The following is a 19,231-nucleotide window of genomic DNA, read 5'->3' on the forward strand; positions in this document are numbered from 1 at the left end:
CCTGTCCTAAGCCCAGAACCCATGGGGCAGCATGAGTCCCCTAACATTTTTAGGTCATCTTCCCTCTGTTATATATATTTGTCCTTGCTAGAAACATTCCTACTAAAATTTAGACAGTCAGCACTACTCCCTGGTAACAGGCAGGTGATGATTTTATCTTTGCTACTGCTTTCTCCCTTTAAGACTCATGGTTACCTCCATCAGGAATAAATAGTGTGCCCAAACCGTGCCCACCCCTAGACATAGTCCCTGCCTTGTAAGAACGAAGTCAATAAATTCTGAGGGTTTTTTTTTTTTGGTTCCTGTCTTCTGCTCATATCAAGCCTCATTCTTTGGTGCTTTATTAAAGGCTAGGAGGGAAACGCATCGGGATGGATGGCAGATAGAGAGCCCGATCTAAGAGCCTGGGGACTACTGAGGATGGCATCCTCGCTACATTTTTGGGAAGAAGTACATTCTCCGAGGGCATCCTTGTTCTCTTAGCTCAGATTTTCAGGAAAGGCGTAAATTCCTCAGGTAGAGGAAGGAGAAGGAAGATCCTGTTCTTCCCAGAGAGAGGAGGATTCTCTTGCCGTTGTGTTCTGGCGCCCGGGTGTAATTAACACGGCAGAACCGCCACCGGACTGTTTCAGCTTCTAGATTAATCACAGTCCTTCCATAACCCTCCGCTTTCACGTCTATTTTTAACCACCACCGAAATCCCTGTTACCTACTCACGATTCCCCGTGTTAGGTGGATAATTCGCTAAATTCCTTAGAGGGAGTGAATTTTGCATCCTAATTGTCCTGTTAGCTTCCCTATTGCTGGGCTGATGAAATGCAAAGAGAAATAATGCATTAACGTGCAGTTTCTCTCCCAATAGGATCGGCGTCATGTATAATTTATTTTCTGCAAGGGCTATAAATAGCTGTGGAAAAATCTGTTGATTCCAGTGCGAGCAAGGCCTAAATTGTAAGCGTCCCACTGACATCATGAACTTAATCCAACGTGAATGGAAGCAGCAGCACTTTGCGCAGAGAAAGCCATTAATACTTTAGCACTGGTAAATTGATGTCATGTCAATATGTGTATTGTTGGAGATCTCTGCTCGATGAACGTGCTTTTGCCAGTCTGAAAAATGAACTAAAATGGGGATGGGAGAGGATCTTTAAATTCCTCCAGCCCCTCCAGCCCCCACCCAATACATAGCAATCAGTCATTTTCTTTTAGATATTTCTTCCTTTTTCTCCCTCCTCCTCCTCCTCCTCCTCCTCCTTTTTGGGGGTGGGGGTGGGGGCCGGGGAAAAGGACTCTCCTATTAAGAATTAGATGTATAATTCAAATGATTTAACAGTCTGTGTTGTGCCAGGTAGTCGGCATATAGAAAATATTATGAAACCGATGTTTTGGGAAAACAAATGAAAATAGAACCATTAAAAGCTAGATTTGTAAAATGCTCTCTAATTTTGGCAGCTCTCTCTCTTTCTGGGAATTTTTTGTAATAAAAACTGAAACTTTTTGGTCTGCCCTTTAAACAGCCTGCAGTTTTCAGCGAATGCTCATGTCTCTGAGACGTCGGCGTGCAGGCGGGAGATGCGGGTTAGAGACAAGGCCGGAGTGTTCGGAACCTGCGGTGCTTGCATTAGCAGAAGGTAGAGGGGCCTGTGGCTGTCTCAGAATTAAAAGAATGCAGCCTTTTCTGTCTCCAGAAAAGGAAGCAGACCATGATGGCTACCATTTCCGTTTTTCCGTGTATCTCCAGGTTGAGTTTTGTCCGTGTTTGCTCCTTGATGGAGTAGCAGCTGGTATTTGTGGGGTTTGGCAAAAGGGCAGGGCTGGGAGCCATTGTGATGCTTCCTAAGTGTTCACGCAGCAGCTGCACACAGTCACTGTTCTAGAGCATACGAAGCTGGTACGTAAAGCTATGGTATCCAGCTGCCCCTACACAAGGCTCCGATGCTAACACTTACACTCTCTTACTTAGTCTCTACAGCAACCTCACGAAAGAGGTGTCACCCTGATTTTACTGATGTGGACCCTGAGGCTCTAGTTTCTTGCTCAAGGTCACAGAGCTGCCAATACAAGCGGGAACCGAAAGCCCAGCCTGTCTTTCCTAAAGCCTCAGCTCTTGTGGATGCTCTGCTCCCAGCTCTGGGGGTGAGGAGAGCACTTGTCCCCACTCTCCCTCGGCTGCTTCTTGCTTCTTTGCTTCTCCCTCTTCTCCCTGCCCCTGCGTGCATGCATCATTCATTCATCCCCAACCTCCTCCCCACGCAGTCTTCAGAGTGGACCGCGGGGTGGGCAAGGCCAGCCCTCCCACACTCCTCTGCCAGCAAGCATTTATTAAGCACCTACTGTATACTCAGAATAGGGATAGGGACACCTCCAAAAGTGAACATGTTTTGAGCCCTCACTGTGTGCTATGCACAACTCGAAGTGAGTAAGAACTAAAATATCCAGTGAGGACACTGAGCCAGACAGAGGTAAAATAACTTCCCCAAGGTCACTCAGCAAGACATTGGAGTCACAGCTCTGCCGTGTTATCTTAGATGCCGTTCGAATGGATAGTTCAAGAGACAGCCCAGGGATGGCTGGGACAGAGGAGGCACACTGTCCTTTCTCAGACCTCAACTCCATATTTCTGAAGCACCTACTACGTGCCACGCCCTGAGATGGGCATTTCCACCACCATTACCAGTGCGTCCCTGCCATCAAGCTTGGCAGGTAAGAATCCTCCCCCCATATGGCACGGAAGTAAACTGAGGCCATGTCAGGGAGTCAAGCACCGGGAGCAGTTTCAAGGGGTCTGAATCCAGGCACAGAGCTCTTTCCTGGGCCTCATGCTGCCCTCTCTCCCTCGGCCCTGCTTCCTTCTCCCGCCCCCGACCATACCTGGTCTTCTCATCCGCTCTCTACTCTTCCCACCACAGCATGACCTCAGCGGCTCTCAGTCTCCCCCGTCCGTTCCTGCGTCTGCCCCATCTGCATTACCCGGCCTTTGCTCCCCACCGAGTGGCCCACCCCTTTACTGTCTCTCTCATTTCACCGCATTTATGAGGCTTCGGATCTAAGTTATTTCTTGAGTGCTCACCATGGGCTTATGCCCTGGGAGGCTCTCAGGAGAGTGGGATCCAGCCCTGGCCTCAGGCAGCCCTTGGTTCAGGAGCACAAGACGATGGCTGTGCGGCCATGGCCGGGCGCACGCCCTCTCTGAGCGGCAGCCTCTGGCTGCGAAACGGCTCAAGGCTCTAAGATCTTTCCCATTTCTCCAAGCCGACTCTGAAGTCTCTCTGCTGGAGATTCGTGAAGAGTAAGATTTGAACAGCCGTGCCTAGTTATGAATTCAGTGAGTGAGGACAGAGTCCTGTGCTTGGATCTGGGGCGGCTTTGCAGGAGACATGTGGCCTGAGCAGGCAGGGCTAGGGATGGGAGGGCAGGGGAGGGGCAGAGCCAGGGTTTTCTCAGAGCACCGACTTCCCTCAGCCAGACGTCCACCATCATTTGACCCTGGGTGCGGTTAGCCTGCCGAGAAGCGGGGTGCACATTGAAGGAGCTCTAGCCGGAGAAACAACTTACCTTGCACTTCCTCAGTGGTTTGTGTGTTTGTCTTAATTCTTTCTTCACTGGTTCTCTAGCTCCCACACACACCGACTCCCCTCGCCTCCGTCCCGGGGCACGCGCACCCGGTTCCTTGGGGAAATCGTACCTCCTTACCAAGGTCATAGCACAGTGAGTCCGTGGTCGCTAGGGGCCTTCGGGTGAGGAGTGTTGACTTCACGTTAAGGGTAGGAGTAGAGCATGTGCTCAGAGAGGACGGTTCCACGTGGCTTGCAAATCCAGCAGAGCCGGAACTGTTCGTGGCACCGCGGGACACTGTGCAGATCGCGGGCAGAGCCGTGGCTTACCCCTGAGCGCACCAACCAATAAACGTACTTCGGTTACCTTCCCTGCTCCGCGGGCTTCATAAATCTCTGAGTCTGTGTCAGACGGCGTGGTTCGGTTCCCCAAAGGGCAGCGTGCCCTTGGGGAGTTTACATTTTTGGTTTAGAACCTGGAGTGGGGGCGTGTGGGAGTCTCACAGCCGCTGAAGCAATCGCCTTGGCAGGTGAGCGTGAGAAGTGCCCCAGCAAACAAATGAGACAGGTGTTTAGCTTCCGGGGCCATCCTGAGACGGCTAGAAACACAGCATTTCCCAAACCCCTGTGACCACCGCAGCCGTCTTCCCAGAGTGATTTTCATGATCGTTTCTGGAATGGTGTTCCGTGGCGTCGTTTCACTGGTGTTTTTGAAAGCCAGGTCTCACCAAATTTGTTTAAAACTTTGCGATCCGGTAGCCAAGCTGTGAGCTGTTTGTCTCAAAGAAGCTGATTACAAACTGTGCATTCATCATCCTCTCCAAGGCAGAACCCTTCTAGAATCTTCCAGAGTAAAACTCGCTGTGACATGTGTGTTGCTTCTCTCTGGTCCCCCCTCCCTCCTTCCCGGTCCCTCCTCAGAACCGGTGCTACGAAGGGTAGAAGGGTAATGGCGGTTGATAATTCCCACCAGGGATCTCACGGAGACTCTTTTTTTAAATACCCGTTCCCAGATTTTGTTGTTCATCAGACTTTGCCCTACCAGTCGGTTTCGGTGGATACGTTCAACTCCAAGAATGACGTGTACGTGGCCATCGCTCAGCCCAGCATGGAAAACTGCATGGTGCTGGAGTGGGACCACATCGAAATGAATTTCCGGAGCTATGACAACATTACAGGTGTGTTGTGACTTCGATCAGATGTATTGACCTCATCTCATTGTGGCCTCAAGCAGGTGAGAGAAGAAGCATTCTGGCATCCCAAGGAGGGAAGGCCTGGCTCTCTGACTTGGCTAGAGTCGGAGAACACGTGCCAGCCCACCCTCTTCTCTCTGATTCTTTCTCAACGTGGTCAGTTGTTGGCGAGAACAGAAACTGGGGATGGTGATCTTATTTATCATTTGTAATCCTTTGAAAAGGGAGAGAGGATGGGTTGCATGTGGTGGGAGGCAGTTTCCAGTCGTGGTGAGAAGTCACCTGAGAATCCCTTAATCCGGAGCTCTTCGGGCAGCCTAAGACTGCAACAGCTTTTTAGTAGATAAATGATAGACTTTACACTTTTGCTATGCTGATTGTTAACTAATATGTTGATACACACATGCACACGTGCACACACAGGTACACATCCACGCACACTCAGACACACTCTATGACTTATTCCTGCTGCCATCTTGCCAGGTCCTGGTGATCACTGCTGCCTTTAAATAAATACAAACAAAATAAGAATAAATGGCTCTCTAAATTCATGCCTTTGGGCTGAGAACTAGTTAATGCTTCTTTCAACACTGTCAGGAGCCCAGTGTCTCAGCGCTACTAAAAATGGGCCATCTACTTGCTTTTTAGCTTTAATTTATTTTTTTACTTGCTTTTTAAATAAGTAGGTAAAGCCAATAATCTTTTGAAGACTTCTCATTTATCAAGTGCAATCTGATAATCATATTGACGTCATAGTGCCGCGGTAACCCAGTTGTGACCCCGTGGGAGGATTTCCTTCAGTGGTTCCCCATCTGGAGTTAGAGCAGCACCGTGCTTTGCAGCCCGGCAGGTAGACGGTCTAGATCAGAAGGCTCCTAGGAAGCTCTCAGGCGCAAAGTGGTTTTGCAGCAGTTGCAGGGGTGGAGGGAGGCAGGGAGTGGTTTCACCCCTCCCAGAGCAGAGATGCTAACGAGCCTCATCCCAGCAGCCCTGAGAGGTCTGTGAGGCACACAGGCGCTCCCGAAGCCCCAAAGATGCCACGTCAGACGCGCCTCTGCTGTGTGGACACCTGGCCTCCCAGTGCTGAGCTCCCGCTCCTGAGAGTGGCCGTGCTCCCACCAGGTGCATGGTCAGCACAGAGCACCGCAGGTGAACCTGTCGAGGAAGCCCAGGCCCTGGGACCCTAAACCCGGTCCATGTTAAAGGAAAAAAGGAAGGGGAGGCCCGCTATCCACTTGCTCTTTGCTTGCCTCTTTGTCCAGACTTGGGAGACGGGTGAGGGATGCAGGGGCTGGTCCCTTGGCCTCCCCTCCTCCCACCCCACGCTAGGAGGTGGGAGCGAAGTGAGGCTTTGCTTTGGCCTGGGGGTTTTCACAGTAGTGCCGCTTGCCAACCCTGCTTGCAGGCCCATAAGGTGCCGGGCGCCGGTTTGTCTCCTTGGAAACTTACAACGGCCCCTTGCGGTCTTGGCATGGGGTGCCAGCCCACAGGTGGGGGACAGAAGCTCGGCTCAGGAGAAAGGGGGCATAGAGATGATAAAGAGCTCGGGTTTTAAAAACTGATGAACGTGGATTGGACTCCGGACTCTGCCAGGCACTGAGATGTAATATGGGCTGTGGCCTTTGGGGCTCGGTTTCCTCATCTGTAGAAGGCGCAGCACATGTACTTTACGTGGCTGTTGTGAGGAGTCAGTGCGTGCCGGGCACCCAGCGAGCTGTTCTTAATGAATGTCGGCTTCCTTCTCACACCTTTACGGAGGGAGAGACCAAGGCTCAGGCATGCTGAACCACTCTGGGGGCAGAGCCCAAGGCCTGTCCCTGCTGCATCTCACCCCTTCCTCTCTCAGGTTGACCTTGGTAGGAAGGGACAGCTTTCCCTCTACTTGCCCTTCCGGCAGTCTGCAGCTGGTCGCATCCCTACGTTCATCAAGTCATTCATTCATTCATTCATTCACAAGGATTTCTTGAGCCCTTACTCAGAGCTAGACAGAGTCTAGGTGCTGGGGCCACAGCTGTGCCCAGGCCAGATGAAAACCTCCACTGTCCACGGGTTTGCATTATAATAGGAGCAAGAGACAATAAAAAAGACAATTATACATCAGATAGCAACGCACTAAGGAGGGAAAGGAAGGCGGGGATGGGAGTTTTGAAGAGCCGGCCGTGGGAGTGTTGACATTTTAGATTGTGCCTGCTGAAGCGCTTGTGAGGAAGGCTGTTTGGAGAAGAAGAATGGGACATGTGGCGTTGATCCATGGGGACAGTGTGGGGAGGAAGCATTCCAGACAGAAGCGACAGCAAGTGCAAAGGTCCAGCGGCGGGAGGCTTTCCTGTTTGGGTCCTCCAGGGGGCCATTTGAGCTTGAACAAAATGCTCCAGAGGGAAAGCTGCAGGAGACAAAGTCAGCAAGGTAAGGAGGGCCGATCTCGGGGGCCTTGCAGGTCCTGGGAAGGAAGTGGGTTTTTAATCTGCGTGCTGTGCAGAACCCCAGTGGGCTTTGCGCCGAGGTCCGCAGGGCTGCCCAGGACGAGGCAGGGGCCTGGCGTAGGGTGCTGGGCTGTGAGTAGCCTGTGTTGGGGACAGGGGACAAAGGCGGAAACAGAGCGATTAGCCAAGAAGCTGATGAGGAATGCGAGCATGTGCTGATGGCCAGGGCCCTGAGTAGGCCGCAGCCTTGGTGTGTAGGAAGCTGGCGGGAGCGCGCACCGAGTGTGGCCAGGGCCCGAGCCACGGCTGCGCCTTGCTAGTTTCTGGGGGCTCCTCGGCCCCTCATTCTCAATCTTCTGAGTGGTGGGCAGCCCCCCATGACGCCCACCTAGGTCCTCTTCACGGCCAAGCCTGAGAAACAAGTTACAACAGCAGGCTAATTCAGCCCGTGAGCTCCAGCAACATCAGGCTCATTTTTGATAAAACTGGCTCCAGATCTTTCTAGCTGGTGACCTCGGCCAAGTTAGTTACTTTCCACGAGCCCCTTTCATCTGTAAAATGGTAGTACTATGAATTCTCATTTCATCTGTAAAATGGGATCATCACCATATTGGACCCATGAGAATTTAATGGGGATCATGTGTGTAACACTTGGCGCAAAGCCGCCCGGCTTTGTATAGTAAATCCTCAGCAAATGTCAGTTTTATCCCCTGGGGATAAAAAAAGGAGCAGTCCTCCTTCTCCCCCCGTCCCAGACCCTAAATCTTTCACTTCAGGTAAACTTCTCCCTAACTCTCATCAACGTAGGAAAGGAGGGGCGAGCATGGAACGCCCCAAGGGAGCAGGGGAAGCGGGTGGTTACAGCAGCCCCATGGATCCGTCAGCGCAGGAGGGAGTGTGGCGAGCTGGGATTGAGCCTGGTGTGAAGGAGAGCCCGAGGCACACATGTGCCAGGCAGATGACAAATGGACAAGCAAGGGCACAGCCCTGAAACCACTTGCCTTGAACAAGATCAAGGTAAACACGGACCCAGTCTCCGCTCACGGGCCATGAATGTCTCATTTGTCATCTTGCTTGATCACAGAGTGATCCTAGAGTCTGCAAGGGCTGGCAGGGTTTTCTCAATCCATGCCCGGCAAGACTGGGGCTCTGAGCAATGGGAGGGGCACATGCGTGCGTCTTCCTTTGCCATCCTGGCGGGCATGGTGTCAAAGGGTCAGTTCCAGCCCTGCATCCACTTTTGGGAAGAGAGAGAAAGCCACGATCAGGGTCACCCCAAGGGTTTACACTTCATATTTTCTCCTTTTTTCCTTCTACATCTCTTCTCAGCTTTCCTGTTTTTGGTTTATTTTGTTTGCCTTTGATTTCTCCATGCCAGGTATGTTCCAGCCTACATTAAAACACACACACACACGATGATCTCTGCTGCTATTGACGGTTCTATAGACTAAAAGTGTTTAGCTGGACAGAGGTGTTCTGGAACATCTCCAAGGAAGGAATTCTTTCAGCTGAGACAGGCAGGCCTGCAGGACACTCCTGGGTGGCAGGGACCTCCCTAGCTAGGGAGGGGGTCCCCCCACTCAGAAGGGGGACAAGGAATATGCGCTCGCAGTTAGTGTTACGGCGGGGGGGGGGGGGGGGGGGTCAATGCAGCTTCCAGAGAACAGTTTGGTAGTTTAAATCCAGAAGCCTTCAAAGCGTGCACAACGTTTACCCCGGCAATGCCTACATTTAAGAACACTGCCAGATGGTTTTCAAAAAGGATTTCTCTACACGGAAACATGTTACTCAAAATAATGAAAAGCTAGAAATAACTGCAGTGTCCAACAATAGGGGATTTGTTAAAAATAGGATACACCCATACAATGGAATATCTTACAGTATTTAAAACTCAAGTCGTAGAAGGTGCAGTAACGGGAAATGTTTCCAATATAGTGGTCAAATGAAAAAAGAGTAGGTTGTAAAAAGCTCATGTATCCTATAAACCCAAATTTATTAATTTATTTATTTTTAAAGATTTTATTTCTTTTTTTGAGAGAGCACATCAGCAGGGGAGGGGGAGCGGTGGTCATAGGGAAAGGGACAAGCACAGCAGGGAGCCCCCCCCTGCCGCGGGGCTCGATCCCAAGACCCCGGGACCATGACCTGAGCCAAAGACAGATGCTTAACCGACTGAGCCACCCAGGTGCCCCCCAAATTAATTTTTATAAAGCACATTCGAGTATGTAACGATTAAGGAAATATATCAAGATGTCAAATGTTATTTCAGCTTTGCAGTACAAGTAATTTTGATTTTCCTCTTGGTGCTTTTTGGCACGTTGGCAGTTGAGTGTAGACTGAAGCCGGACTACCCAGATTTAGATCCCAGGCTCCCACACATACTAGCTGTGTGGCCTTGTATAAGTTACTTTACTTCTCTGTGCCTCAGTTTTACCCTTTATGAAATGAGGATGATTATAATGCTGATGACGATGATAGTACTGGTCTCATCAATCCTTGTAAGGATTAAATGAGTGAATACACGTAAAGTGCTTATTATAGTGCCCGGTCATAGTTCACACTATAAATGCTGCCTATTACTTTCAAAATTTGCTTTGGGGGGGGCGCCTGGGTGGCACAGCGGTTAAGCGTCTGCCTTCGGCTCAGAGCGTGATCCCGGCGTTACGGGATCGAGCCCCACATCAGGCTCTTCTGCTACGAGCCTGCTTCTTCTTCTCCCACTCCCCCTGCTTGTGTTCCCTCTCTCGCTGGCTGTCTCTCTCTCTGTCGAATAAATAAATAAAATATTTTAAAAAAATTTACTTTGGGGAACATTGAAAACTTTTATACTCAGGGGAAAAAAAGGAATAATTGGTTTTAAGCAAAAGAAAGGAACCAGGTTCTTGCAAGAAGGCCAAAACAGTGAAAGAGAAAAGTAAGTATCACTCTAAAAACTCGCCACTAGCTGCCCCCAAAGTAATACTGGAGACAGGAATTCGATAATTATCCTTGTAATTTACAGACCAAATTCACATTGCTCCAAATTGCCTAGAAATTCAGGGGAAAGAAATAACTTTCAATCCAGTGATCTAGATGTGGGGTCAGTCCTCTTTTGATATAGGTGGTCCTATTGCTTGCTGGTTGGAAGAGGAGGTTGGGGAAGGCCTGGGGGTCCCGGTGCAGCATGGGAGAAGATGGCAGGAAGTGGTGCGGACAGGAGAGTTCCCCTTTTCCAGCAGAGTCCCGGTTCTGGCCTCCTGAGCCAGATCATTCAGGTCACTGACCATTCTACAGGTGTTTACGCAGTGCCGGCTATGGGAGATTTTAAAGGGCCGAGGTCTTTTCATTATCAAGACAGTTCTTTTAATTATCCAGTAATGAGAGCTACTAATTGTTGACCACTTCCTGTTTGTGGGTGCTCTGTTCTAAAAACAGCGTGAATTTTCTCACTTAGTCTTCACTAACCCTGGAAGGTCAATGCGAATAGCACCCTCGTTCTACAGACAGGGAGCCTGAGACAGAGTTAACCGGCACTGGGTCAGAAAGCTTGTGAGCTACGAGCTGCCTTTCAACCCCTGGGCGACCTGGTCTAGAGTCACAAGGCTTAACACTCCCCTGTTCCGCCTCCATTCCTTCCTTTGGCTCCAGAAATCAGAAGGGACCAAATGTCTTCACAAGCCCCTCATTACATTCTTTTCCTTCTGTCTCTGAGACCTGACTCCTACCTTTTTACCCTCCCTTACCCCCACGCCCCGAACAGAAGAGCATTTGTTTCCTTCCACTGTCTGGAGTTGGAAAGTTCTGTTTGACTAGCATGAAGACAGCTCCTTGGGTGTTGGTGCATTTCCTGAATTGTACTCCTGCTTCTAAAGACACCAGAGGCCAGGAGGCCAGCACTTAATGGAGGCACATTTTTTCAAGGTTTTTAAAAATGTTTTAATTGTGGGAAAATATACAGAACATAAAACTTACCGTCTTAACCATCTCTAAGTGTACCGTTCAGTAGTGTGAAGTGCCTTCACGGTGTCATGCAAACCATCTCTGGAACTCTTTTCATCTTGAAAAACTCAAACTCTGTATCCATTAAACGCTAACTCCCCATTCTCCCCTCTTCCCCAGCCCCCGGTCCCCATCATTCTGTTTTCTGTCTCTAGGGATCTGACTACTTTAGGGACCTCATATAAGTGGAATCATATATTATTATCTTTTTGTGACTGTCTTTATTTCACTTAGGATAATGCCCTCACCGTTTGTCTGTATTGTCATGTGTCCCATGTCAGGGTTTCCTTCCTTTTGAAGGCCGAGCAACGTTCCACTGTGTGTATACACCATGTTTTGTTTATCCATTCATCCATCGGTGGACCCTGGGGTTGCTTCCACTTTTTGGCTGTTGTGAATAATGCTGCTATAAACATGGGTGTGCAAATCTCTTAGAGACCCTGCGTTCAGTACTTTTGGGTATGGACCCAGTCGTGCAATTGCCGGGTCATATGGTATTTCTATGTTCAATTCGTCGAGAAGCTGCCATGCTGTTTTCCGCATCAGCTGCCCCATTTCTCATATTTCTTTACATCTGTCCCCATTTTCCGGTTCACAAGGGTTCCAGTTTCACTACGGAGGAGCATTTCTCCCTGCAATGCCCTAATCCCCTCTTGTTTCTCTTGGGGCCACAGGTCAGTCCATCGTGGGCTGTAAGGCCATCCTCATCGACGACCAGGTTTTCGTGGTGGTGGCCCAGCTCTTTGGCGGCTCTCACATCTACAGATACGATGAGAGCTGGACCAAGTTTGTCAAATTCCAAGACATCGAAGTCTCTCGCATTTCCAAGCCCAACGACATCGAGCTGTTTCAGATCGAGGACGAGACCTTCTTCATCATCGCGGACAGCTCCAAAGCCGGTCTGTCCACGGTGTATAAATGGAACAGCAAAGGGTTCTACTCCTACCAGTCTCTGCACGAGTGGTTCAGGGACACGGATGCGGAGTTCGTCGATATAGACGGGAAGTCGCATCTGATTCTGTCCAGCCGCTCCCAGGTCCCCATCATCCTCCAGTGGAATAAAAGCTCTAAGAAGTTTGTCCCCCACAGTGACATCCCCAACATGGAGGACGTGCTGGCCGTGAAGAGTTTTAGGATGCAGAATGCCCTCTACCTTTCCCTCACCCGCTTCATCGGGGACTCCAGGGTCATGAGGTGGAATAGTAAGCAGTTTGTGGAGATCCAGGCTCTCCCATCCCGGGGGGCCATGACCCTGCAGCCCTTTTCCTTTAAAGATAATCACTACCTGGCCCTGGGGAGTGACTATACGTTCTCCCAGATCTACCAGTGGGATAAAGAAAAGCAGCTATTCAAAAAGTTCAAGGAGATCTATGTGCAGGCACCTCGTTCCTTCACAGCTGTCTCCACTGACAGGAGAGATTTCTTTTTTGCATCCAGTTTCAAAGGGAAAACAAAGATTTTTGAACATATAGTCGTTGACTTAAGTTTGTGAAGGTGTGATTGGTGCGTTTAAAAACACGTAGCCCTAGCTTTCACGAGAGAGGACCGAGAAGCAAATACAAAGCCAAGTTCAGAGCTCCGCAATTAAAAACGCCCTGGGGAACTAGTTAGAAGTTTTCAACATTTTAGAACTCACATTTCAATCAGGGATTGCATTTATTGGCTAACTGCATGACATGTCCATTCTCCCATTTAAAAAGACATCGTAGAGCCTGTTATCTCTGAGCAAAGAGTACAGCATTAACTCTCACCACCTAGGAAAGTAATGTGCTTTTTGCTTTTTCTTCTTCTTCTTCTTTTTTTTATAAAGAAGGAAGAAATCGGATAAGATGGGACAGCTCTTACAATGAAAAAAAAAAAAAAAACCAACAGAAAAAGACCAAACAAACTATGGGCCCTTCTCGTTTCATTTTAGCAATCTTTTCTGGTAAGAACTCTTCAAGCCAAAGTCAGCTGAAAAGATATGCTGATGATTCGTTTAAAAATCTGATAACACTCAGCAATGCTATTTTGAGTCATTTCAGTTTCCTGAAGCCCCCTTCATAGCAGAACGTTGGCTAGTTCATTGGCTCGTGTGGATGCTTGTCATGAGGACGTTAACAAAACAATGTTGGCCATCGCTTCCTTTGCCAGAGAGAATACTCTGCAGACACGCATCCAGGCCCTGCACGGCCGTTGGCCCGTGAGTGAGACAAAGGCTTCCTCCCCTCTTCCTTGTGGTTCAGAGCCGACCCCGTGGCAGTCAGAGCAACATTGCTTGTGAGACGCCCTCCATGACTCGGCTGCTCCCCTGAACCCGTTCTTTGAGTGTGTGGGTAACCAGCAGACAGGCCAAAGACTGAACGGTGCTTTTCATCCCGTCCTTTAAAGCAATAGAGCAGGTCTTTCCATCTGATGAGCATTTGGTAGAATTTTTGAAGCAGGATTTTGTGGGATCAAAGGGGACTTGACACAAGCCCCACTGTACTTTGAAACCTAGAGGTGGCCCTTTGATTTGTGCATGTCTGTGCCCTCTGGGCAGCTTCCTATTTCAAGTCATTGAATACCAACCTACCTTCCTGCCCACCCGCCTTCCTCCCTACTCCTGCGTCGGTCCTGCTTGGTCGGGGTGCTCTTGCTGCTGCCGCCAGGGCAGCCCTTCTGGAGGGGCTGAAGCATCAGATGGCAGAAGCCGGGGTGCTCCTGACACCAGTGCGCCCTTTCTTTCCCAGTAGTTTAGCAAAGGAAAGTCCCCTGGGGCTCACGGCCTGACGCGGGACCACGTACGGGCAGGGGGCTCATCCTGAATAGGCTGGGGGGCTCAGCCGATCATCGGGGACCAGCTTTAGCGTTAGACCCGCTGCATCCCACAGACCAGGTCTGTGCTCAGAGGGCCGGAGGGTCTGTTTCAGACTGGGCTTGTCTGGTGTGGGTTATGGGGACGCCCACGGGGTCTGATTTTGCGGAAACGTCCCAGGGGATGTTCTCTGCCTGATTGGCTGGTTCTCTCCCGAGGCTATGAAGTAGATTTTAGGAGCAGCTCGGAAAGAGCCGCCCACCAGCGTCTCTTGTAGCCCCCAAACCAACACAGTCATGTTCTACTGGAGTGTTATTTTTTCATGATCGTTTGCCAAGCCGTGAGGAGGTACAAATTTAGTGCGGTGTCGTTTCTGGTTTAAGCAAAGCAGATCAAGGCAATAAATAGCATCGATGTTGCAACGGCGCTCCTGCGTACGTCCTGGGACTGCAGGCAGAGGGCTTCCAGCCTAGGACACTGGGGATTTTAATGAGCTCGGTCCCCACACAGAATAGCGTCGCTGCTTGAAACTTTCCTACTAGGCACCAACCAAACAGGAGGAAAGTGGTTTGTTTTCACTTCTGAAGCACAAAATCACCCTTCCACGTTCCTTTGCCTTCCCGGTTGATTTGAATTGACTGCAAATGCCCAGATCCGCACATCAGCAGCGGAAAGTGGGGCAGAGCTGCTATTCCGCTGGCTGTTAAGATGGGCAAGCAGTTCTCTCTGGCACATGGAATCCCTCAGAGAAGCCTGGGCTGAAAAACAGGCCCTTGGCAAACAAGGTAGGGGACGTTTCGACAGTCCTAGTGCTTGTGCCAGCTCGAAATGATGTTCCCGCACCCAGCTGCTTGTCGAGAAGGCAACTGGGGCATCTTTTCATGGGGCTGCCTCTAGGGAACCAGACACCAGCCCCCCAGCTTCCCCTCTGAGGGGGCAGTGGCTGGAGAAATGGTCTGTACCCACCGTGCTGGTGGGCATCGCCTAGAATCCAGAAATCCAGAAAGCCGGGGGTGCGGTGCTGGGGACAGGGGTGCTTGCCGAGTCCAGGGGAGACATTGGCTGCTGGAAGAAAGATCTAAGGAATTAGGGGCGAGGCACGGGCAAGAGGGCAAGTAGTCCACGTGGCTGCAGTCAGGTTCTCTTTTTCTTCTTAAGAAACTAGACAGGATCAGAGTCTGCAGCCTACAAGAGTCTCCATTCTCAGGGAGGGAATATTTGTTCTGGCTGACTTGCTCAAGGAGCCTAGATGTTCTTGGCACGAGGTGGTGGAAGCTTTGCTTCATTAATCTCACTGCTCCATCTCAAGAATCCCTCCAGGTTTAAACAATTTCTGCAAGAAGATTTTCCCAGTAATAATGTAAGACAAAAAAAGAACCCAAAAAACCCCGACAACAGCAACAGAAACCCAAAGCCGAGAGACTCGCGGGACCATCCCCTGTGGAGAGAGTTCTGGGAAGGGCTGATCTTGTCCATTCCTTCCTATCACCCATCGGTTGCCTTCTCGTCAGCTTGTTTCTTCTTTACAATCTCTGTGGCTAGGCTGAGCCCCTCCACGTAGCCAAGTGGCCACGCCACACAGCCTTAAAGCGTGGGATCAGGAACAGATCTCTCACGAAGACTGAAAACAATCCTTAGGTGGGAAAAGCACGGTGTCCTCGGGCAGTGGGTACTAAGACCCCCAGCATTGCAGTAATGCTTTAGGTTTTTTCAGTGTCCATTCTGTCCATCGCCTTTGTTCATAGTTCTTCAGTTTATTGGCGGGTGGGTATTCTAATTTCAGAGAGAAGGAAATCGGGGTGAAAATCAAAGTCAATTGCCTGCTCCAGATTATCCTGTAGTGAGTGGCAAAGGCAGAGCCTTCCCCCTGCACAGTGGGCTTTGCATTTGCTTTGTGACACCCTGACATGACTTCCGAATAAAGACTTCATCATCATGATTCAGAACATAGCAACACCTTGAGATAAAATAAAAAATGCAACAAAATATGCATCGCCGGAGGGAAAATCGTGCTGAACAGACACCATCTCATCCACTGGTCCCTTTAACAATTAAACACTGCGGGACTGCTATTACACACAAGGCCCCACTCTTGAAAGTCTTCCAGAAGTTTCAGATAATTTTCTGTTCTAAAGAGGATTTCTATCTGGCGTGGTTGCTTCTCCACACACTCCCTGCAATAGCAATGGGGCGATGGTGAGGTCGACACACATCTGGTTCTTGTCACAACGTCCACAAGATAAACAAGAAGAGTTCTATGAGGGAACAACCAAAAACTCGAATGCACGAGTGATGATGAATTGCTCCAGGTCATAATCAGCCCTTGGGGAGCACGCTGGAAATGCCGGTGTTGCATTTTTCCTCCCCATGGAATGAGAGGCTGTGTATTTTTAGGGAAAAAAAAAAATCAGCGTGGGATGCTAGAGGTTTGGCTGCCAGAAATACCCGGGATGGAAATTTCTCTGACCGGGGGTATAATGAAAGAGAGATGAAGGTCTGCAGGAGGGGGCTCTATTTGCATGCCCCCTAAAGAAAATCTCTTCAGCCAGCTTCCTGATTCTTCTGCAGAAGTATCAGCCCCTCCATTCGCAGATTTGGAAGAGGGTTCCTTAATTAGGCAGTGGCCAAAGATTCTGTGGAGCGGGGACTCTGGAGTGGAATGCGGTAATCTAGTCGTTGACACAGTGAGTAAGGTGGTCCAGACTTAAGACGGTCTAACGGGAATGGGCAGAAAAGCAGGGCAGATGGATGGGGAGGAACATCTTTGGGGAAAGTAGAAATAAACTGGAAAAAAAAAAGGTCATCATGATTTCCTTTGCCTCAGCCAGGCAAGTAGAGGGTGGAACAACTAGGCAAATTAACAGCCAATTATTAACGAAGAGAGCCCATTGTAATGCTAATAAGAATTGTGTGGTAAAGCTGCTGAGATCTAAACCAAGGGAGGCACTCTTATCCTTACCATCATTCCATTACTTGTATCAGAATCTACCTTTCTCCTAGTAGGAAACTATGCATTCCCTACCAATCCCTTTGACTATCAGGAATGTATAAGAACTGTGATAAAATAAGCCAATATGCCATTTGGTACCATTTTTATGTATCTTAGATGCATAACTTAGGTAAAATAAGAATAGTTTATATGTATATGAAAGCAAATTTTGCAGTATGCAAGCTACAATGGATCCATTTTAAGGCTGAATATATATTTAGCTCTTTTTTGGTAAATACGGTTAACAAACAACATGCCTCTTAATTCGATATATTCTGCAAGTCTATGAATAAAAAGTAGCTCATGCCTAATGTGGCTTTGATCTCTGGTCTGCTTGAATATGGATATGCCCACTCCGGTCACAGAGTTGAGGGCCTGATGGGCTATTGTGGAAGGGCGGAGTATGCCCATTTATCTTCGTGGCTTAGTCCCTGTTTAAATGGAAAATGGGCACCACGGGGGACTTCTGCTTCTACTTGCAAACTAAAAAGTCACTAAAAAGTCACAGAGGGACTTTGCAGTTACACCCTCTACGTGAGCTGCAGAATCATAATCTTGACAGATTGGCGAAGAACTCTAGGGATCTTTGGGCATCCTCTGACTCTGCGTGGTGAGAAGATGAGGTTACGAGATCCCACTGATTGGGTTGAACCATGAACAAATTGAGGGCAAGACTTTTGTCTTGTTCTCTGCATGTGGGGGCTCTAACCTGGTACATAGCAGGTGTGCAGTGAAAGTTTGCCTCGTGTCTCTATGTCTTTAGACCCATTTGGTTTCGTTGGACAAATGAAGGGTCAAAAATTCAAATCACATATGACTGTGTACCGATGTCAGTTACTTTGATATGCTGTGGAGCTTTTTAAGAAGTATGAGAGCAGAGGGGCACCTGGGTGGCTCCGTCGGTGAAGCATCTGTCTTCAGCTCATGTCATGATCCCAGGGGAGCCTGCTTCTCCCGCTCCCTCTGCCCCTCCCCCTGCTCATGAGCTTGCACGCTCTCTCTCTCAAATAAATAAATAAAATCTTTTAAAAAGTACAAAAGCAGAGTTCTTGCCCTCAGGAGACTTAAAGCTAGTTAAGAGGAAAAGTCATACTTGCAGGAAGCTGTAGTTACAACCCTAGGTGTAGTGTTTCTGCATCACAAAGCGGCCTGTGGCTAATTGTGCAATGAAACAGCTCGTGGTGATAACTAGTTATGTAACCACTGGTTTGCCATATGTGTTGAATTAGTTTTCTACTGCTGTGTAACAAATGACCATGAATGTAGTGGCTTAAAACAAAACATGGTCATTAGCTCGCATGCCCCCGTGGGTCAGGAGTCCTGGCACAGCTGGGCTGGGTCCTCTGCTCAGGGTCTCATGGGGCTGCAGTCAAGGCATCAGCCAGGCCGTGTTCTCATTTGGTGGCTCAACTAGGGAAAGATCTTCTTTCAGGGTCATTCAGGTTGTTGGCAGAATTCATTTCCTTGTGATGATGGGACTCCGGGCCCTGTATTTTTTCCACCTCTTGACTGGGGGGCCCCTTTCAGCACCGGGGGGGTGGGGGCACACAGCTCCACACCAGTGGCCTTCCCCATAGATCCTCTCATGACATAACTGTTAGCTTCTGCAAGGTCATCAGGAGTCATAGATGTGAGATCCCATCACCTTTGCCCCACCTTTGTTAGTTTGTTAGTTTGAAGCAGGTCCTAGGTCCTGCAGTCACTCAAAGGGAGGGGATTGTGCAGGACTCATGGGGTCAGGGGTCATCTTAGGGTGTGTCCATCATGGGCACCAACCAAAGAGAACGGATGCCCAGCTGATCAGGTTAATACTAACCATAAACAACCATTGACCTCGGCCCAGTGCAGTCCAGTGAAACATGGACTGTGAATACAGAAAATAAATTCATAGGAGGAAGGGTCATTTCAGGCCAGAACACGTTCTTTTGACCAGGATAGAGGGGAGAATGGCCTGGTTCCTTTTCATGATCATTCTACCACTAAATCATTGTTTTGTATTGGTGAAAATGTACAGAAAAGAACCGAATTTTTCCAGACCCGCAAGTCAGAAACTCATTAATCCCAATATTTCAGCACATTTCATCTTGGAGCGAAAATGCTGTGTAAACTGCTCAGTCCTGACCATGTGGTCATTAGCAAGGCAAGTACACTTATTTTCTCTATTTCTCAGAGAGCTAATTGAGGACTAACTGTCTAAGAAGAATTGGAGGCATGAGTAATGTGTCACTTTCATTGATCACCTGTTCTTACATTTGGCTCCTCTACCCGCCTCCCAGACTGGACAACTCTTTACTAACCAGAGCCTAACTGGCACGAAT

At 49.2% G+C, this 19,231-nt stretch overlaps 1 protein-coding gene across 1 annotated transcript in view; it reads left to right on the plus strand.

Annotated features, from left to right (window-relative positions):
* Nucleotides 1-17,228, plus strand: part of LGI2 (leucine rich repeat LGI family member 2) — a 31,214-nt gene extending 13,986 nt beyond the window's left edge. Inside the window, exons 7-8 of the mRNA XM_040625360.1 lie at nt 4,568-4,732; nt 11,823-17,228. Coding sequence (XP_040481294.1) covers nt 4,568-4,732; nt 11,823-12,640 — 983 coding nt within the window. The 3' untranslated portion in view covers nt 12,641-17,228. The remainder of the gene's footprint in view (nt 1-4,567; nt 4,733-11,822) is intronic.
* Nucleotides 17,229-19,231: the final 2,003 nt, after the last annotated feature.

The sequence above is a fragment of the Ursus maritimus genome, unplaced genomic scaffold (assembly GCF_017311325.1).
Source record: "Ursus maritimus isolate PB19 unplaced genomic scaffold, ASM1731132v1 scaffold_8, whole genome shotgun sequence".
In the NCBI taxonomy this organism is placed as follows: domain Eukaryota; kingdom Metazoa; phylum Chordata; class Mammalia; order Carnivora; family Ursidae; genus Ursus; species Ursus maritimus.